This window comes from Crinia signifera, chromosome 4 (assembly GCF_055691185.1).
Source record: "Crinia signifera chromosome 4, ASM5569118v1, whole genome shotgun sequence".
Taxonomy (NCBI): Eukaryota; Metazoa; Chordata; class Amphibia; order Anura; family Myobatrachidae; genus Crinia; species Crinia signifera.
This window is the reverse complement of record NC_139220.1, coordinates 258,346,851-258,368,987: the sequence shown is the minus strand read 5'-3', so window position 1 is coordinate 258,368,987 and position 22,137 is coordinate 258,346,851. Positions and strand designations below refer to the sequence as shown.

General features: G+C 42.8%; 1 protein-coding gene across 3 annotated transcripts in view; it reads left to right on the top strand.

Moving 5' to 3' along the window:
• The window catches only part of DPP8 (dipeptidyl peptidase 8), a 31,571-nt gene that overhangs the window by 1,374 nt on the left and 8,060 nt on the right, over nt 1-22,137 (top strand). For 2 of the 3 annotated variants that reach the window (XM_083184320.1, XM_083184323.1), the window contains exons 2-16: nt 6-281; nt 6,746-6,858; nt 6,971-7,144; nt 7,234-7,402; nt 7,607-7,717; nt 7,852-7,980; nt 8,176-8,237; nt 10,533-10,633; nt 10,833-11,010; nt 15,089-15,248; nt 15,545-15,624; nt 16,914-17,066; nt 20,164-20,299; nt 21,369-21,514; nt 21,846-21,992. In XM_083184320.1, coding sequence (XP_083040446.1) covers nt 6-281; nt 6,746-6,858; nt 6,971-7,144; nt 7,234-7,402; nt 7,607-7,717; nt 7,852-7,980; nt 8,176-8,237; nt 10,533-10,633; nt 10,833-11,010; nt 15,089-15,248; nt 15,545-15,624; nt 16,914-17,066; nt 20,164-20,299; nt 21,369-21,514; nt 21,846-21,992 — 2,135 coding nt within the window. The remainder of the gene's footprint in view (nt 1-5; nt 282-6,745; nt 6,859-6,970; nt 7,145-7,233; nt 7,403-7,606; nt 7,718-7,851; nt 7,981-8,175; nt 8,238-10,532; nt 10,634-10,832; nt 11,011-15,088; nt 15,249-15,544; nt 15,625-16,913; nt 17,067-20,163; nt 20,300-21,368; nt 21,515-21,845; nt 21,993-22,137) is intronic. The other variant, XM_083184321.1, reaches the window with a different exon arrangement.

Genomic DNA, 22,137 nt, shown 5'->3' with positions numbered 1-22,137 from the left:
TACAGGATGCAACATGGCGGCAGCTATGGAGACCGAACAGGTTGGTGTAGAAATCTTTGAGTCCGCGCGCAGCCATGGAAGCCTCGAGTCAGGTACAGGAGAACCCAAGCCAGAACCTTTCTATGTGGAGCGCCATTCATGGAGCCAGATGCGGAAGCTGCTGGCGGACACCAGAAAGTACCACGGGTATATGATGGCCAAGGCTCCACACAGCTTCACCTTTGTTAAGAGAAATGACCCAGATAGCCCTCACTCTGATCGCATGTACTATCTGGGTATGTGTAAGTATTATCTTATTTATATTCCTAATGACTTTTCCTGAACTGCCTATATGCGCTTATGGGATACTTTACACTGGCACCAGCCAAAATAATTTCTTGTGGGAATGCCCTAGAAACAGACCTGAGTACCTAGTGCTTAGTTGTATAGTCACTGTGAATGGTGTCACAGGCCGTGAGGTTAAATGTGCCCATGTTATTTTAGCACAATATAAGCATGGTTCCTTGTGTTATAGGAACACCCTAAGTTTTCCCAATAACAGATGACATATCTACTGTATATGCCAGGGGTTCCCAATCTTTTTTGAATCACGGCACCCTACAGTATCAGAATTTTTTCACGGCACCCCTAGGCCATAAAAAAAAAAACACAATACATATAGATTGAGTTTATATGCGATTCTTATGTTCAGTTATGTGGTAAAGGGCAGTATTTGATTCTGTTTGTACACATTTTAAGATGGGGAACAACCAGAACTGGTTTTGCCTATAAATAATTAAACATAAATAATTGGAATTGGTCCTGCACCACCAACCCGGGGCACCGCTGCAAGTGTCCTGAGGCACCCCAGGGAGCCACGGCACACAGTTTGGGAACCACTGGTATATGCATTGTATTACCATTCTAGTGTTCATTATAGCACCCGCAATCTTTAAAAAACCAATGCAGTTCTTCTTCCCTGCCTGGGGTGTCGCTGTCTGCTGTGATGTTTCTAGCACAGGTCTGGTTTGCATATCAGTGCTGATATACAGACCACACTGTGCTAGAAGCACTACAGCAGGCAGAAATGAGGAACTGTATGGGTTTTCAAACTTAGCGGGTGCTAGAATGAACACTACCACTCTATACTGTCATCGTTTGCCATTTTTCTCATTTGCTGCTAAATTAGTGTCATTATTCTACAAGACCTGCTGTACTGTATGGTGGAATAAAGGAATTGTACATTCCTTGCAATATAGGAACTTCAGTAGCGATTGTATTCTAAATAGTGCTTACTTCCTAAAGGAATGATTACAATGTGAAGCATTTCTCATCTTAAGCTCCTAATGTAGATTTGTTGATGTATGCAGTGGAGCAATTCATTTCAACTGCAAAGTCGCACTACACGCAAGCCCAGCAAATGAGTTCATCACAAAATGACAAGTCAACATTTGGGGAAAGAAAGAGGGGGGGGGGGCTAGAGAAATGCTTTATTCCCTTTTTAAATACTGGCACTACATAATTTGTGTTAAGGGGGAATTCAGTCAGTCGTGGACGCTTACCACTGGAAACCCCTGCGATCAGGATGCCGACGTTCAGTGTACCGAAATCGGCATCCCAACTGTCTTCAGAAGACCGGCATAGAAACTGATCCAGGGTGCCAACACGACAGTCGGTATCCTGTTCGATTAATGAGCAGAAGTAGCATGTGGCCAGGGAAGGAGGGTTTAAGTTTGGGCACTAGTGAGGGGACTTAGGTTGGATGCGTTTTTTCTTTTCTGGGCGGGACCTTCCCCGGGAAACTTTTATTGCAACTTGTGTGGTTATTTTTAGATTTAGGATAAGGGTTAGCCTGCTGGCAGTGGAGGTAAGGGTCAGACACTTAGAAGGGGGGGGGGTAAGGTTTAAGATATGGGGGGAGCATGTATACTTGCCTGACCCCAACAGGATTCCCTCTTTCGGGATGTATTTTGACCTCCGATATATATCCCACCACGGTTAAGTAATTTGCGCCCCCCCCCCCCCCCCCCCCCCAAGCTGGCACTCATTAGGTATTTTTGAAATCCCCAATATTAGCCTTTTTCGCTACCGCAATCGTGAAAACACATAGGTCCATGGTTTTCCTACTAAAAATTTAATAATCCTCAGGTACCAAAAAACAGTGGTTAATCAAATTGGAGGGGAGTTTAAGGAAACACTCTTGTATTATTGAATTCCTTCCATATGTTCAATACTTTACTACTATTTTATTTGCCATAACGGGATATGGGCAGCCCCTGGCACGGGATTGGTATGAAATCCCGGCAGCTAAAATTCCAACAAGGGGGGGCCTGGATCGCTCGCCGCGCAGCGGGCCCGGTGCATCGCTACGCTCGGCACGCTAATTTATTCTCCCTCTATGGGTGTCGTGGACACCCATAGAGGGACAAAGTGTCGGAATTTCGGCACCGCCGGGATACGAACTGCATCCCCCTGGCACAATGCAGGAGTGATGCTTTTTGCAGTATTTCTAATGTATTAAATGTTTTGAAAATGCCTTTCATGAATCTTTCTTCCAGCCTCAGTAATCATACAGTGCAGAATATAGCTAGGCACAAACCTGATCAGGTTAAATGCTTCAGATATGCCCAGTGGTTCACAAACTTTCTATCAACTATCAACGCCAACCCGAAGCGTGGCGAGCGCAGCGAGCCGGAGAGGGGTGGCGGTACGTGTCCTCTGACCTTTTCATACCCCCACTATCCATGTCGGCGTGGAGTTGATTTTAGATAGTGTGGCGAGCGGACACGGATTCCTTTACATGTATTCCGCGGGGCTCGCTACGCTTCGGGCTTGCTGTGCCCGCCACACTAAAATCAACTTCACCGCCGACGTAGATAGTGGGGGTATTAAAAGGTCGGAGGACGCGTACCGCCACCACTCGCCACGCTTCGGGTTGGCGTTGACAATGGGGGTGCATTTAACATTGTAAGCACCCATCAGGGTGCTTGTACAATTAAAAATCACATGCCATTTGCTGGCATGCAATTCTATGCGATATTTCATTGTACAAGCACTCCTGTTAATTTAACGGGAATATCGCATTGCACACCACTAAGTACGGTATGCGATGGGTGCCATGCTAGGAAACGGTACCATTTTTTTTTTTTTGCTTCTTTGAATGTGAATCTTTTTGGCTAGATGACTGCATGTGACTAATTCCATAAACCAAAGCTGAATGAAAATATTGTTTATCTCCTGTATGCTTCACAATTGTTAAAGTAGAATGTTTTGGTAGGGAGATTTTTTTTTTTTTTATGCACAACTGATTTCAGTTGGAATTTTAATCTCTTGCAAGTTCAAAGCTACCAAAAATGTAACAGGCAGCATATGACCTACTTATTAAATCCTCCCTTATACAGTCTTCATAACATTCATTGTACACTGGCAGATCCACGTCCAGTATTTGTGCCCGTTTTCTAATTACTGCTGGAATACCGGACAATTGTTGCACTCTTTTGGCTGAAATGTGTTTCTTTTTCTATTTCTGATGAGTTTTTATTTTTGGCCCCAATTTAGATACAATGTCGACCGATTGGCTGTAGATTTGGGTATGTTTTGGGGCCAATCGGATCAGATTCCGATGCGCGGGTCGTTTTACAGATCCTACCTGCAGCAGGTAGGATCTGTAAAAGATCCATTCACCCGGATTAGGATTGCAACCAGATTGTGTACGCCGGCAGATCGCGAGCCGATCATACAATCGTCTCCGTTTAGGTGTGTATCCAGCATTACACACAAATCAGCCACAATTACACCTCCATTGTGTGCTCATAACCTTGGGGCATGGGATTAGGTAAACTCTTTGTAGTTATCCTTGATTCCTCCCTCTTCTTTAAACCACACATTCTATACCTCTCGCAGTCCTGCCAGTTCCATCTCCATCTCCATAATATTTCCAGGATCAGGCCTTCTTTCACACTGAATGCTACAAAGACCCCCATCCATTTGTCCCCTCCAAATTTGACTACTGTAATCGCCTTCTATTTGGCCTCCATGATAAAGCCTCTCTCCAGTCCAATCTATCCTCCTAGCACTATCCTCAGTGCTGCTGCCTGGCTCCTCTTCCTCTCCAATGTCCACCTCATCTCTTACAAGCCCTTCACTGGATTCCCTTTTCCTTACAACTACAAATCACGCTTCTCACACTTATAAAGCCTGTACCATTCCTCTCCCTCTTGCATATCAGATCTCTCTTCACACTGCCTCCCACCTCCTTACTCCTCACACGCATGCCACCTCTCCTGACAACAGGTTACTTCCACTCTTTCCTCCAATATATTGGCTGTTCTGCTTCATAGAAGATTCTCCATATAACTTTAAATGATCTCTCAAAACCCCTCTACTTATCCAACACAGCCATCTTTCAACCTAACCCACTGCTGCATTCTCATTTCTGTGACCTATCTCATCCTCATCTCGTCTCATTCCATGTAGACATCCTCAAACTCCACTCTCTTGCAAGAATGCAGTTTGCATTCATCAGCCCCTTTCTAAAGTGACCAGGTGACCCTCACTTATTTGTGCTGATGGGTATGAGTGCCCATTGTATCTGCTTGCACCACCGTTCCCAAGTAATACTTCTACCATAGTTTTATTTTTCTAGATTCAGTCTCATTGAATGACCATCTCTGGTGACTTTACAGGGTTGATGAAACAGTCTGATTTTGTGAGATTTAAAATGGTAACGCTATCTGTAGCACAATGAGCCTGTCCCACCCCACCTGAGAGCTTGTATACTCTGTGGCTCCGATGAGCTTTTCTGTCTACATCATAGTTTTCTCTAGAGCTGAATTAAATAGCTGCAGATGTTGCGCTCCTTTTTATATGTGCAGTACACAACACATGGATAGCCTCATCTCTGCTTCATATATGTGACTGTACATAAAGATCACTTTTATGTTCAAGGATGGGTTGTTCTGGAGCAGACAACACCTTTTATCTCCCTAGGAGAACGTGGTATGTCAGACTTTCACCTACTGTCTGAAAGCTGTGCCGTGTGTTACTGACTAAGCTTCTTTCACACAGCAGAAGGCAAAGCATTTGTGCGTGTGTCGGAAGAGAGATTTGTAATTAGCTCATTGCTCTGACTGCAGATACTGGCATCTAATTAAAGCCCCCAAATGTCATGATGTTTACAACCCAGCATTATAGGACACTCTCTCTGATGGCACAGCAGTACTTGGATGAGCACATATGAATGATCGCGATACAACGAAGGGGTCTGTATACTAAACAGAGAGATAATTTGGATGGGGAACCCATCTTGTCACGTGTTAGGAAGCTGATTAGCTGGTATTGTCGCTCCATTCCCCCATGAGAGAACAATGGCAAGAACTGTTAATACCTGGAGGGATAATATTGATGTATTTTATTGTAAGACTGAATGTTACAAGAAATAGTAAGTCATGTATATAGACCGAGTAATCAAACATATTTGAGGTGTCCGAGTCACAATTCAAAAAGAGAACACTTAAATGATCTTACACAGAGCGCAATATATAATATCTAGTGGTACTTAATAAATTAAATAGCTCTAAATATTGTATTGTATGAAATAAATGTACTAGATAGGAGGGTACCTAAAGATATATTTCCTCATTGTACCAAGTTGCCAAACATACCGCAGATCGAAGAGTGTCCTTAATTTGAGAAAGGAGTTTGCAGACATTCTGTACAATATGGCTACCTTATGTTAATTTTTGATTTTGTTTAATGACCTCGCCAGCCAGTCCTTATGGAACTGATGGGACACTCTGGGTTAGGGTGTTGGAAGAAACCCACTGTGATAAGATGGGGGGTTTTGGGCAGCAGCCGCAATTTTTACCAATAAGTGGCAATGACCCTGTGGGAGACGAGACACATTAAGCGAGGAAGTTATGTCCCTTAAAGCCCATTCAGATGTCAAATGAATATTGATGGTTTGTTAAAAGCTATAATAACTAGATGGGATAATGATGCTTGAGGATTCAGTGTATTAATTAGAATGAGAACGTTAAGACTTTGTGGCTGTATGTTATTGTAATGAAGAGGGGGTGGGGCAGCTTTCCAGTATAGATGTAGGGGTGGAAAATTACTGTGCAATATTATGAAGTAGATGGTTAACCTGGAAAATAGAGGGAGCTTATTAACAATATCATTCAGAAAGGGGCTTCTGAGCCATATTGTTAACGATATTGTATTGTGTGGACACTTAACCTCTTTAATGATGCAGCCGCTCCCGTGCATCAATAACAATGGCTGATCTCTACTGAACATGCCGGTCAAATTGCCAATATAGCTAAACGACCTGCATGGTCAGTGGGTCCCGGTGATTTCACTGAACATTATCCGTGACTGATACTGTTCAGTGCGTGTGCAGACAATATCGGCACTTCACTATGGTTAAATTCACAAGTAAAGTGGGTCCACCATGTACTAAAAATGGATCCATTTCTATTGAAGTGGTACATTTGTAATGGTGTGAAAGACTGGTTACATATGAATATGAGAAATCCATTTAAATGGGCCTAACAGGTTGTTACCTACTTAAACCATGTCACTATAGTAATGAAGAAGGGTAGGAGTGGCAGAGGAGGAAGGAAACTGAAATTTTATTTTTCAGACAAAATAACAAATACTGGGAGGTTTGATCCTTAGGTGAATACAGACTGGATGTGAGAACATGAAATCCAGGGGTCCCCAACAGAGCAGTGGTGTAATCTAATTCTTTTCTTTTCCCTTTCAGCCATGTCTGGAGAAAACCGGGAAAACACTCTATTCTACTCAGAGATCCCAAAGAACATTAACCGGGGTGCAGTCCTCATGCTGTCCTGGAAACCTCTGCTGGACACTTTTCAGGTGAGACCTGAAACTGGAGGATTATTTGTGTCTAGCATTTGTTGTCTTTTTGTTTTTGCACATCTGACTATGCAGACAATCCAGTTATTTTACGTGTTTTCTGATCCTGTAGGCTACCCCAGATTACGGCATGTACTCCCGTGAAGAAGAGCTCCTACGAGAGCGAAAACGTATCGGGACTGTTGGCATCTCTGCATTTGATTATCATGCAAAAAGCGGCACTTTCCTTTTTCAAGCTGGAAGCGCCATTTATACTGTTAGAGATGGGGGTACCCGTGGGTTCACGGTAAGATCTATCATCTATATAAAATCCTAGCTGCAATGTGCCTTTATCATCAGCTATTCATTGTGTTTTTATTTTCTATGTATTTGTAGAAGCAGTCCCTACAGCCTCGGTTACTGGAAAGCAGTTGTCCTAACATACGCATGGACCCTACCATTTGTCCTGCAGACCCCAGCTGGATGGCATTTGTGCACAGCAACGACTTGTGGGTCGCTAATATAGAGAGCGGAGAGGAGCGTCGGTTGACCTTTGTACATAAAGGTTAGGCCCGGCATACTGATTTAAGTCTGGAATATACTAGCGTAATGCATGTGGAAGTAGAATTTGTGCATTTTATATAAGTTCCTTATAACCGTTTATACTGGTCCCATTATTGAACAGCTTGTGTTGGCACAAATATTCCTTGCAGCTAATGACACGGGGTATGGTATTGTGCTAAGAGGCTAATGTATGTGTTTTACACAGATTTAGTTGGAGTGGAGGAAGACTCCCGATCGGCTGGCGTAGCCTCGTTTGTGCTACAAGAGGAATTTGATCGTTACACAGGATACTGGTGGTGCCCCAGTAATGAAACAAGTAAGACACCATTTGCTGATAAGGTGACAGGGTTTGAAAACTGTCACCAATCAGATGTAAACCTTTTGCATATGTAATATATTCATATGGCCAGTCTTAACATGGGTCTGTCGTTATGTGTTTCCATGTCACAGCTGCAGCCGGTGGTCAAATTCTTCGCATCCTGTACGAGGAGAATGATGAATCTGAGGTGGAGATTATTCACGTGACCTCCCCAATGCTTGAAACTCGCAGGACAGATTCATTTAGGTACCCCAAAGCTGGTGAGCATCCTCTTTGCTGCCTCAGTAATGAACTTCTGATGTGTGACAGTAGCAGCTGGTGGTCTTTGTGTAGTGGGCGGGATGGCTGAATGGGCTTTGTGTAGTGGGTGGGACGGCTGAATCGACATTTCATTTTAACAGGAAGGAGCTAGAATTGCATGCATATTTGCTCCAATGGTCTCTCGCTCTTCACAGGAACGGCAAATCCAAGAGTGACGTTTAAGCTGGCGGAGATAACCGTGGATGCAGAGGGCAGGGTGAGTAAGTTCCACTGGATTTGTGTAGTTTCATATTAAATGAGAAAATCTATGCTTGAAAGGGAGATAGTCACATTGCGTGTCTTGCTAATATAGACACTCAATGTTGGCATTCAGCATGTTGAGATTTGTAATCTGAGTATCGTCACACTGATACAGCCTGCCTGCCATATAAGCACATCTTCCCTGTGACAAGGAGATTGGTGAGCCGGCAGTTGTGAAGCTGTGCAGATGCCGGCAGTGAGGGAGGGTCTATTTTCTGATCTGCCTGCAGACCTTATTATAGCCATTCTGGTACTTGTGAGTTATCCGGGCGTCCGATTTTTAAATCGGGACATCGCATCGCATGCGACCATCGGATGCGATGCGATGCGATGACCCGATTTTTCCATAGGAATCAATGTTAAAATGGACTGAGTCCATTTTAACATGGAATTCAATGGGAAAAAGGGTCCTTTTCATACCCCTACTATCCAAGTGGGCATGGAGTTGGATATAAACCTGTGGCGAGCGTAGCGAGCCCCGCGAGGGGACACGGAATACCGTCCCCTCGCGGGGCTCGCTTCGCTCGCCACGCTTCGGGCTTGGTGGCTCGCTACGCTCGCCACAGGTTTATATCCAACTCCATGCCCACTTGGATAGTAGGGGTATGAAAAGGACCCCTTTTTCCATAGGAATCATTTTAACATTGATTCCTATGGAAAAATCGGGTCATCGCATCCGATGGTCGCATGCGATGCGATGCGATATCGCATCGCATCGCATCTGATTGTATGCCTTAACTTAAGGCATACAATCAAAAAATCGGACGCCCGGATAACTCACAAGTACCGCCATTCTGTTCAGCAGGGTGTCAAGCTATGGCATCAGTCACACATCAGACATGAGTAGTAAATGGGACTCGGGCAATACGTCCTGGGAAAATCCTTCACACCCAATTCTTTGTGGGAACCTGCCTGGGTCACACAGATAAATGATTGTGCTTGTTGTGGTTTGAAAGTCAACCATCAGAATGTCTACATAAACATTAGTTTTACAATCCGCATACCAGTATCCACACCATATTTGACCTACAGTAGTAGTTTTTTTTTATCTCTCAGCCTAACCCCCTAAAACTAAAAGGGGGGGGAGAGAGAGAGAGAAGTTATGGCAGATAAGCCAGCAGCACAGTCAGCGGTTATAAAGCTTTATGCAGAGTTGGTAGCAAGGTGCCCTAAGTGCGGCACTAAAAGCAGGTTTAGATCTCGCCCTCAGTTGGTAGAATGGTGGGGGATGCCGGGGAGCTTATGTTGGTATTAGCTCTTACCCGGTTAGATGTTGTAGCAGGACGGGGAGCTTGGTGTTTGAAAGCTCTACCCGGGCGTTGATGTTGAATCCGGCCGATGATAAATGCTGATATCACAGTGTCAGGGGATATGAACGGCTGAGATGTACGCCGATCAGCGGGAGGAGGACTTCCGTCTTGAAAAAGTCTCAGTTCCCATAGAGACGAAACGCGCCAACGTCACTTCCTGGTCACGCCTGCAAACCTCCGTGATTCCCCCACACTCTTTGCTGTACAAGCTGGTCTGCCACCGCCATTGGGCAGCAGCCACTGGAACCAAGCCAGCGGTCGAGGTCCTCCTCCCGCTGATCGGCGTACACCTCAGCCTTTCATATCCCCTGACGCTGTGATATCAGCATTTATCATTGGCCGGCTACACCGGATTCAACATCAAAGCCCCCTCCCCCCCCCTGTCACTGCTAACCCCAATAAGTGACTGCAACTAACCACATTTACCCAGCCACTAATATATCCCGGAGCTCCAACCCAGTTTGCAAACGTGACCTATTATATGGCCATTTAGGTATTCTAATTGATTGTATTGTGCAACCTTTTTTTAAATTGCTATGTACTAAATTGTCTGTATATTCTATTTTACTTTTTTATTTACATAAAATTTATATATTCATTGTGGTGTGTCCAGTGTTATTCTGTCCAGTGGTATTTATACTAATTAATCCATCTAGCAGCGCAGGGAGGTTTAAAAATCCAACCCCTATCTCTGTACCCATAGGAGTTCTAGCTAACTCATAAACCACCTGCAGCAGCAGTGGATTTGTTAACTAATTATAGATTATATCTTTATATACACAATCTTTGTATGTACACTATTTATTTATCTCTAAATAACAGTGCCAGAAAAACAGTGTAACTTGTGTTGATTTTTTTCTCCACATATTACACACCCCCCGCTTTTTGTAGAAGCATAACTGTGGCTATATCTGCTGTGACCATCACTTGTTCCTCTCTAGGTGCTGGATGTTGTAGACAAGGAGCTCAGGCAGCCGTTTGAGGTGCTGTTTGCTGGAAGTGAATACATAGCCAGAGCTGGCTGGACTCCTGATGGAAAGTAGTACGTATTTCCGAGAATTTGTATATCTATGGATAAATTCGAATCTTCAGTTACCCTGTTGGTAGCTCTCCCCCCCCCCCCCCCCCCCCAATTAATAGATTTGTGATGTGAAAATGCATTCATTGTGTATACTTTGTGTAACTGTTCAATTGCATTATGCCCTCAGTCTCATGTATCCATAACTTCATTCTCTCTGCAGTGCCTGGGCTGTCCTGTTAGATCGTCCACAGACACGTCTGCAGATTGTCCTCATCCCTCCCTCCCTGTTTGTGGCTCCTTATAAAGAGCTTTCAGAACACCACAGGCTATCAGACTCCGTATCTGACTCTGTAACACCTCTTGTGATCTACGAGGAGACAACGGACATTTGGATAAATGTATGTGTATAGGTGATGTGTTGCAGGGTTTCATTGGCTAAAATAAGACGTTTGAATAGATACATACCAATAACCAGTAGAAGGTAATCTTATGTGTAAAATACTAAGGAATTTATTTTCCACCATGGGCCATTAAAAAAAATAATAATAATCTATAGTCTGCTTTATATTGCTTTTTAGATCTTTGTTTTTATGGCCCATGGTGGAACATAGATTCCATAGCATTTAACCAATTAAGATTACCTGGTTATCTTTATTATTATTATTATTATTATTATTATTATTAGTTTCTTATATAGCGCAGCAGATTCCGTTGCGCTTTACAATAGTAGACAGTGATAAGACAAACTGGGTAACAACAGACAGACATGGGGGTAGGAGGGCCCTGCTGCAAGCTTACAATCTATAGGGATATAGGGGGGAAACATAAGGACAGGCACCAGTAATAGCATAGCAGTTACAAATCCAGAAGGGAAGCTATATAATACATAAGTGCCTCGGAGGGTTATGCATGTAGAACTTAAATATGATAGGCTTGCCTGAAGAGGTGAGTTTTCAGGGAACGCTTGAAAGTTTGGAGACTTGTGGAGAGTCTTAGGGCCTTATTTTGGTTCATTCTTTCTGACAAAATCCTTCTTAGATGGGCAAAACCATGTGCACTGCAGGGGGGCAGAAGTAACATGTGCAGAGAGAATTAGATTTGGGTGAGTAATTTTGTTTCTGTGCACGGAAAATACTGACTGCTTTATTTTTACACTGCAATATAGATCTCACTTTGAAGTAAAACCCCACCCAAATCTAATTCTCTCTGCACATGTTACATCTGCCCCACCTGCAGTGCACATGGTTTTGCCCATCTAAGAAGGATTTTGTCAGAAAGAATGAACCAAAATAAGGCCCTTAATGTGCGTGGAAGGGCATTCCATAGGATGGGAGCAGCCCGATGAAAGTCCTGTAATAATGAATGGGAGCTAGTGATCCGTGCAGAAGAGAGACGCGTGCAGAAGAGAGACGCAGATCTTGTGTAGAGCGTAGTGGTCGAGATGGGAGATATTTTGTGATAAGTGCAGAGATATATGCTGGTGCAGTATGGTTAATAGCTTTATAAGCAAGTAGAAGTGTTTTATATTGAATACGGTAATATACAGGCAACCAATGGAGGGACTGGCAGAGCGGATCAGCAGACGATGAGCGTCTTGCAAGGAAGATCAGCCTAGCAGCAGCATTTAAAATTGATTGCAGTGGTGAGAGTCTGTTCTTGGGAAGACCAGTTAGGAGACTATTGCAATAATCAATGTGGGATATAATGAGTGCATGGATAAGAGATTTGGTAGTGTCTTGTGTGAGAGAGGGTCGTATTTTGGATATGTTTTTTAGATGCATGTAACATGATTTGGAGACAGATTGAATGTGGGGAACAAAGGACAGTTAAGAGTCGAGGATGACCCCTAAGCAACGAGCTTGTGGGGTAGAGTAGATTATCGAGTTGTCAACAGCGATGGAGATGTCAGGATGGTAACTGTTCTTAGTTGGCGGGAATAGAAGTAATTCCGTTATGGAAATATTGAGTTTGCGAGAAGACATCCAAGATGAGATGGCAGAGACAATCAGAAACTCGACCCAAAACCACTGGTGACAACTCTGGGGTTGATAGATAGATAGATTTGAGTATCATCAGCATACAAGTGATACTGAAATCCGAAAGAGCTGATTAGTTTGCCAAGAGAGGAGGTATAGATTGAGAAGAGCAGAGGACCTAAGACTGAACCTTGCGGAACACCGACTGACAGAGGTAATGAAGAGGAAGTAGAGTTAGAGAAGCGAACACTGAAAGAGCGATCAGATAGGTAAGATGTGAACCAGGAAAGGGCTGTATCAGTAAGACCTAGGGAGTGTAGTGTTTGTAAGAGAAGAGAGTGATCGACGGTGTCAAATGCAGCAGAAAGATCAAGAAGAATAAGTAGTGAGTAATGGCCTTTAGACTTAGCCGTTACCAGATCATTCACTACTTTAGTCAGTGCTGTCTCAGTGGAGTGTTGAGAGTGAAAACCTGACTGAAGTGGGTCTAATAGGGTGTTAGAGTTAAGAAAGTTTGTGAGGCGAGAGAAGACAAGTCTCTCCAGTAGCTTGGAGAGGCATGGGAGCTGAGATCTAGGACGATAGTTAGAGAGAGAGTTAGGATCAGAATTCTGTTTAAGAATAGGAGTTATCAATGCATGTTTGAGCAGAGAAGGAAAAGTACCAGTAGTAAGAGAGAGATTGCAGATTTTAGTTAAGGTTGGAATAATCACAGGAGATAGATTTTTAATGACTTGCGCAGGTATAGGATCGAGAGGAGAGGTAGTAGAGTAAGAGGATAAGAAGAGTGCGGATACTTCCTTTTCATTTGTGGGCTCAAATGAAGAGAAAGTGCCAGAGGGTTCAGGTGGGAAAGAAAGAGGGTTAGAGGTTGTGGAAGAGCATACCATTTCATCTCGGATGTTATCAATCTTGTCCTTTAAAGTAGGAGGCAAGTTCTTGTGCACTGATGGTAGCCGGTGGGGGAGGAGGGGGAGGGTACAGAAGAGACTTAAAGGTGTTAAAAAGTCGCTTAGGGTTGGTGGCATGAGAAGAGATGAGAGATCGGTAGTATGTTTGTTTGGCAGTGTCCAAAGCATTGCTGTAGGAGTAGTAGCTAGTTTTATATGCGAGGAAATCAGTCGTACTACGAGATTTGCACCATTGGCGTTCTACTTTACGTGACTGATTTCGTAGTTGTCTTGTTGTTTTGGTGTGCCACGGTTGGCATCTAAGCCTACGTGGGGTGTAATGGGTAGCTGGAGCCACGTCATCAAGGGCTGTTTCAAGAGTCTGGTAGAGGTGGGAAACAGCAGAATCAGGAGAGGTAAATGTAGAAATTAGTGAGAGCTGTTGTTGCAGGGAGGTGGTAAGTTGTGGAAAATTAATTGCATTAGTATTTCTGCGGGTTAGAGTAGGCTTGCATGATGTCAGTGAGCTTGGGGTAATGGAAGAGAGTGAGAGGGTAATGAGATTGTGATCAGAGAGAGGGAAGGGAGTGTTAGTAAAATGAGAGACTGAGCACAGCCTGGTGAAAACAAGGTCAAGGCAGTGGCCTTCCTCATGAGTAGAGGAGTCAGACCACTGGGAGAGGCCGAGAGAGGAGGTTAGAGGGAGGAGTTTGGAAGCATGCAAAGATGGTGGACTGTCAATAGCAATATTGAAGTCACCCAGGATGACAGTGGAGATGTCAGAGGATAAGAAATGGGGGAGCCAGGCAGAGAAATCTTCTAGAAATTGAGTTTTGGGAAGCCCAGGTGGGCGATAGATAGCAGCAACACGCAGAGAGAAAGGGGAAAAAACCCTAATAGAGTGAACTTCAAATGATGTAAATGTGAGTGAAGGAGCAGATGGTAGAACTGAGTATGTGAAGTCTTGTGACAGTAATATACCAACCCCACCTCCTTTACAGTTACCAGGCCTGGGGGTGTGAGTGAAGTGGAAACCACCATGTGACAGTGCTGCAGAGGAGGCCGTGTCTGATTGTGTGAGCCAGGTTTCTGTAACTGCCAGCAGGTTGAATTTGTGAGAGATAAAGAGGTCATGGATGGATGTTAATTTATTGCAAACAGAGCGTGCATTCAATAGGGCACATTTAAGTTGTTTGGAGTGTGGTGGGAGGCATGTGATATTTATGAGGTTAGCCGGATTTCTAGGCATACAACCAGTATGTATATATTTAAACCTGACTGCTATGCCATTACATTACGTTTAAAGATGGTTTACGAACGGCGCACTTCTCCTTACCACCTAGACCTCGCTCCTGATGAAATCCTAATGGACACATTTTTTTTTTTCCCTTTGCTGTTGTACCATGACAAATCATTCTGTGGATAATACTCGTCACCATGTTTTAAGAAAAATAAACATTGTGCTTTTATTGTTATATGAGCAAAGTAAAGGCTCAATTTTATGTTAAATTGTTTACTAGCGCTCGTCTATCTTTTTTACTTTATCTATAATTGTATGTTTAGTTTCTTTGCTCTTCTCCATAATCACCTTGCTTTTGTTTATTCCTCAGATTCATGATATCTTGCACTTCTTCCCTCAAACCCGGGATGATGAAATCCAGTTCCTTTTTGCTTCCGAGTGCAAGACAGGTTTTCGGCATCTTTACCGAATCACCAGTGTTTTGAGAGCAGCCAGTTCTGGTAGGGCAGGAGCTGACCTGCTGGGGCTCAGTAAGTAGCCTATTCTCTATCCCTCTCTTCTCCCCCCCCCCCCCCCCCCCCCCCCCCTCTCTCTCCTCTCTCTGCAGAATTGTCTACTTGATCATTAGTTTGATGTTATGTTCGTGTTGGGATATCTTGCCAACTGTGCTATAGGGAACCTGAAGACTAGATTATAGACATTGCAACATGCTAATTGTTTGTAGGTTATGGATGAGAGATTTGTACAGTGATAGGTGTTGTAATTGTATTCATTATCAATACCCCACATATGGGCCAGAACTTTATTCTTTTTTAATGACACCTAGGTGACTTCCGATGTCCCATAAAGGAGGAGGTGGCTGTGACCAGTGGAGAATGGGAGGTTCTTGGCCGGCATGGATCCACTGTAAGCTTTATTTTTCTTCTTACACCCCCCCCCCCCCACCTTCTGTGTTTAACTACTCTACTCCCCTCTGTTTTTTGTGACCACCACTTGTATAGTTTACTTCTCGCCTTGTAAGTGAGCTCTGTTCACTGATAGGATGGGAACTAAAATAGCGTGTTCAAGATCAGAATCGGTACACGCCTCCATAACCTGCATCATTTTATTTTAACCAAGAGGTACATTTTTTTTTTTTTCACCATCTATACCCCAGCGTTATCTAGTAAATGGTATTTATAACTTTAAATTAGTTGAATATGCCCTCCCACACACTCATGGCGCCTGCCATGTGTTCCAGAGGCTGCTGGGCAAACTGTGCTGATGTAGTCTACCTGCATTGAGAGAGCCTCCGGCTGGCAGAGGTCTGTGTCCAGACTCTCTGAGCACAGTGCATACACAGAAGCTTTGCCACTTATTGGAGGCAGGACAGTGGCAATGAGCATCCTCTGGGCCATTGGAGAATGGGTCAGCACTGCAAGAAAGCTGTCCCCATCCTGGTTTGGCAGCAGAGAAGCGACCACTCTGAACCTGCTTGGAGAGTCAGCAGGGGATTGTTACAGTTTAGATAGCAGTTAGGCTTAGGCACTCGACTGAAAGAAAATTCATAATGTTGACTTTGAAGGTGTTGGCACTTGACGTGTTGACATTCAGTCCATGTTGATCTGAATGCTGGCAGTTTATACCACACCCCTCTTTAGAACTTTGGCTGATATCCTATTACCCACAATTGCTGATCGTAGATAATAAGTTGGCTCCGGGCCTTGTAGGTAGCCCGGTTTCACTAGACCTGGGGTAGCCAACCCTAGTCCTCGAGAGCTACCAACAGTGCATGTTTTACAGGTCTCCTCACAGAATCACAAGTGAGCTAATTAGCTCCATCTGTATCTTTTAAAATGTGTCGGTGATTAATGAGTGCAGCTGTGCAGCAGCTAGGTTGTCTGGAAAATGTGGACTGTTGGTAGCTCTCGAGGGCTAGGGTTGGCTACCATTGCACTAGACCAATGTGTTGTGTGTTTTTTTTTCCTTATCTCTTTTATTAGGCGACAATGGATAACCACATTTTAAAATAATAAAAAAATAAAAAAAATGCAAAACATTGTGAGTAATTGGATATATGTTGTGCTGCTTTTAGTGATACATATGTAATTAGACTTAATACATTAAAGTCTTGAATTTAGAAGACTTCCTCCTTACAAACCTGTGTGCGTAGCACAAAAGAGTGCTGCTTTGTGACCACTTTTGTAACTCTTCAGATTCGGGTTGACGAGGTGAATAGATTGGTCTATTTTGAGGCCACTAAGGACACCCCTCTAGAACACCATCTGTATGTTGCAAACTATGAGACGCCAGGAGAGGTTGCAAGGCTTACAGACCTGGGCTTTTCCTATTCTTGTTGCATCAGCAAGGTAAGAGGTGTTTTATTTTTTATTAAAACTTTATGACCCTGTGTACAATTTATGCTAAAATATAACTTTGGCAAACTATTTCAACAACTAGATTCCCCTTTCTTTTCGCAGCAAATGCTACCAGTACCTCTCCTAGAGACAATCTGTTTTTTTATAGCGCAGTTCCTAAAAACAACTGAGTTGTAACAAATTCTTTAACTCTATTATTGGGATTTGATCCCATCATAACAGATAGCCGAACAGGAGTTAATGTTGGCCCCGCAGAATTAGGGTGCAGATATACTTCTGTAATGTGTTTCATAGGCCATCATCACTTTTTGGGTCACTAGTTTTAAGCCAATAATTTTGGTTTTGCTTTTCATGTGGACTAAGTGTTCCCTTTTTAACCCCTTCCCGACATATGACGTACATTTACGTCATATGTCGGTTGCGGGGGAATCAAGCCAGCTCACGGAGTGAGCTGGCTTGAAAGAGAGCAGGTAATGGCTGTATATTACAGCCAGGTACCTGCTCTCACGGCCACGAGCGGCGAGTTCGCCGATCGTGGCCGTTTAACCCTTTAAGCACCGCGGGCAAAGCGCCCGCAGTGCTTAAATAGCTGATCGGAGGGGGGGCGCCCCCCTCCGGCGCCGATCGGGGCCCCCCGCGGCGAGATCGGAGGGTGCCGATCGGTTGCCATGGTAGCCAGGGGTCTAATGTAGACCCCTGTGCTGGCCGTGTCAGCATTCCTATTACATCCTGCCTGAGGCAGGATGTAATAGAAAGTGCTGAAAATCACTATGTTCAGCCATAGAGCTCTATGGCTGAACCTAGTACAGGCGATTGCGCCCCCTAGTGGTCAAGTACACTAGGGGGCCCTGTAGTAAAAGTAAAAAAAAAAATATTAAAAGTTCAAATCACCCCCATTTCACAAATAAAAATAAAAAAAATAAACATATTTGGTATCGCCGCGTTCCTAAAAGTCCGATCTATTAAAATATAACATTAGTTATCCCGCACGGTTAAAGGCGTAAACGGAAAATAATTCCCAACGCCAAAACTACGTTTTTTGGTCGCATCGCCTACCCAAAAAAAAATAACTAAAAGAGATCAGAAAGTCGCCCATATCCCATAATGGTATTAATTAAAAAGTACACATCAGCCCGCAAAAAATGAGCCCTCACCCAGGTCCGTAGGTGGAAAAATAAAAAAGTTATAAGCCGCAGAACATGGCGACGCAAATTAGAAAAACCGTAAAATTTTCTATTTTTTTTTTTAGTGGTAAAACATAACGAAAACTATATAAGTTTGGTATCACCGGAATCGTAACGACCCATAGAATAAAGATAACCCATCATTTTAAACGAACTATGAACTCCAAAAAAACCGTAACCAGCGCAAAATTGTGGAATTGCGTTTTTTTTCTTTTTTACCCCACATTGAATTATTTCCTGATTCCCCAGAATATTATACGGTATAGTAAATGGTACCATTAAAAAGTACAACTTGTCCCGCAAAAAAAAAGCCCTCGTGTCTATATAGCCGGAAAATTTAAAAAGTTACGCTTATTTGAACGCGAGGAGGAAAAAAAAAAAAAAATTTACAAAAAAGGCCTCGTCGGGAAGGGGTTAATTGGCTAGAATGTATTGTTTTTATAGTGACAGGCTAGCTGCGTCTGACAATGCGCTGGGTTCCCGGATCAGGTGGACATGGTAGCTAGCATGTCACAATGAACAATCCTCTGACGGAACAAAAATTTTGGCCTAAACAATCTGAGCAAGTGGGGCAACTTTCTTAAACTGGGGCTGCAGGAAGTGACTGGCAGCATGGCCTTCTTTAGCGTTCTCCTCTAATTGAGTGGCATGCAGTGCCGATGGAGGATGTTGCTGAAGGTCACCGGAGCACACATGCTTGGTGACATAGTGTGCGCTTGACTAGTTATATTGTGTCATGACTCCTCGGAATCTACTAATTGGAGCAAAAAAAATCAGCTGTGTACCCAGCTGTAACTGCACAATACTTAAAAAAGAAAGATCTGGGTTTAAAGGAATTTTGTTATTTCTGAGAGAGATGACCATGCCCAATTACAAAGCGCTACATCTGTGCTTATGATTTCAAAGCCACATGAATTGCGCTTTAAACATTTTTTTTTCTCTGATTGTTCCTTTATAACAACAGTATTGATTTTTTTTCTTTTTTTTTTAAATGTTGTAATGCACAGTATAGTGTGTATGTATTTTTTTATTTTTTTTGTGTGTAACATACAGTAGTTTTGTTGTGATATGTTTATGCCAAATATAAATTTCAAGTTATCAAAAGTATGCCTGTTTGATAAATGTTACTTCAGTTTATTTAAACAAACCATCTTATGAAGATCCATTGCTGCTGTAAAGGGAAAAGTTGACCTGTACTTCCTTTTAAGAAAACATAAAAGTTTATTTTAATCATTCATAGAATGTAGTCCTAACTTTTAAAAGAATGCAAGAAACCTTATTTCTAATTTACCAAGTAGAATTAGTTTTTTTCTTAATATACTATAAAGCACTTTTCTTTTTCGGTTTTATATGTAATGTCAGTTATAATATCTATTTTATTCATATTAAATACCATTGAAACTCTTGGTATTTCATTTAAATACATACACCAAATGATCATATTTAGTGATGGACTAAAAAAAACAACAAATGAACTAATTCGAGAAGCAGCAAATTAAATTGTAAAAAAGTTATTACTTTTGATCACTCATTACATGTGATGTTCGTTACAGCAAGCTGGGCAAAATTTTTAATTGAATGTTTAATTTAGGTTTTCAACAAAGAAAGAAATGTGGACTTCCAGAAACTTATTCAATTTCTTGTAATACACAATTTTGTGCATCTTCCACCCATTTGGAAACTAACCGCAATTGTGCACATAATAGACAGATGTTTATCGTTAGTTACTTTGAAATGGACCCAATTTGTTTGAGAAACTGATTGTATTAATCTATAATGGATTTTGATAGTGATTTGTTAATCTGTTTGTTTTACGGTCCAAATCCATGAAACTTTCTTTGATCCAATTAAGTATGTTCCATAAAACCCACTGAGGACGTTATATTGTGCTTTCTCCTATGCAGCACTGCGACATGTTCATTAGTAGATATAGCAGCCAGACTCTACCACATTCAGTGCATCTCTTTAAAATAAAAGGCAGTGGCTCCGATCCAACACAAAGGGACAAGGAATTTTGGGCTACTCTTCTTGAGTCACCAGGTGAGCACATGATTGCATTAGATCTTAGGTTACAGATGCCTCACTTCTTACATATATAACCAAATTGTAAAAGGTGACATGGGGCATAAAAATTGTCTTTGTGAGGGGATTAAAATGTTTAGCATGTTTGATGTAGTGACTTACTTTGATTATCTTATGGTGTGTAAATCGTACGGAAAGCCAAAAGACATATCAGCGATTTTTACTATATAGTACAGATCTGTACTATATAGTCAATGCAGCCCTGTCTATCTGGCTTTGATTTTTGCTGTGCAGGAGCGAGCATCGGGATCGCAAGGTTAAAAAAACTGTGCGATTCCAATGCGATTTTGACTCTATAGTTCAGCGGTGTGTGTGATGCATTATTCAGTACTTGTGTAGTTTCACTGTGGCAGGGAAATCGCGTCGCATGCGATGGTTCTTTGTAGTTTCACCCTGCCCACGGATCGCATGCAATGCGATTAAGCACATTTGGCATGCCCCCACTATCCACGCCACCCCGAAGCGTGGCGAGCGCACGCGGTACTCGTCCTCCCAACTTGTGCATACACCCACTATCCACGCCGGCGTGGAGATGATTTGTGGCGAGCGGACGCGGATTACTTGACGTGTTTTCCACGTCCCCTCGCGCACGCCACGCTTCAGGGTGGTGTGGACCGTGAGGGTGTGCTAAATGTGCTGCATCGCATGCGATCGGATCGCAGGGGAAACGTGAAACTACAAAAGTGCCATCACATAACATTCGTGAAACAACACAAGTACCCATTATTCTCCTGCTGACCAACTAAGTGTGGAGTTTAACATTTTGGTTGAATTGTATACTTTAAGGGAAATCGTGGGAAGAAAATTAGTATGTGAAATTGACCTTTCTTGTTTGATGCAGGTTGAGAAATTGACCTTTCTTGTTTGATGCAGGTTGAAAGGAAAGTAAAAATAATATGAAGAAATTATTAGGGAAGGCTAAGCCATTGTAATTGTGGGGGGGGGGGTGGGTGTTGATTTACTTTATACATTGCACAAGTGTATTCTTACAATATCTGCTATTCGCTGACATTTTTTCTCTCTTTAGGGACGGTTCCGGGCTACATCGCCCCTGAGATTTTTTCCTTCCCCAGTCGGACAGGATTCACTCTATATGGCATGATGTATCGGCCTCATCAGTTGCAGCCAGGGAAGAAATACCCAACTGTCCTCTTCATTTATGGGGGGCCACAGGTGAGATCCTCCAGAGGCAACAAATGGCAGAGGACAGATTTGTGTTTGGTTATTTTTGCCCCTGCTGTATGTTTAGTTTATGTTCCTGCTTGTATGAATTGTGAAATATATATTCTATACAGATGCTCAGTCTAGTCTAGCAATAGCATTGTATTTAAGAATGGGGTGTATACAGAACCTGCATGTTTCATTCCCAGGACCCCATGCCACTATCCCTTTAGGAAGAGGAAGGGTGAAGCAGTTATTTCTTGTAGTGATCGTCTGAGGTATTAAACACACACCATTAAAGGATTGAAAACTGAAGCTTGCATGTGTCTGTTTTACCCCTTAGGTACAATTGGTCAATAATCGATTCAAAGGGGTTAAGTATTTCAGGCTGAATACCCTTGCTTCACTGGGGTACGTCGTTGTTGTAATCGACAATCGAGGCTCCTGTCACCGTGGGCTGAAGTTTGAAGGCGCTTTCAAGTACAAAATGGTGAGCACAAAGGAAACTCTGATAGTGGTGTTGGAATACTTAGAGTAGTGTCTAATTTTTCAATTTGTCTGCACTACACCGATTTCCCGAAGTGTCCACCTATATAACCCTCCAGTATGAAGAATGTATTACATTAACGTGGTGA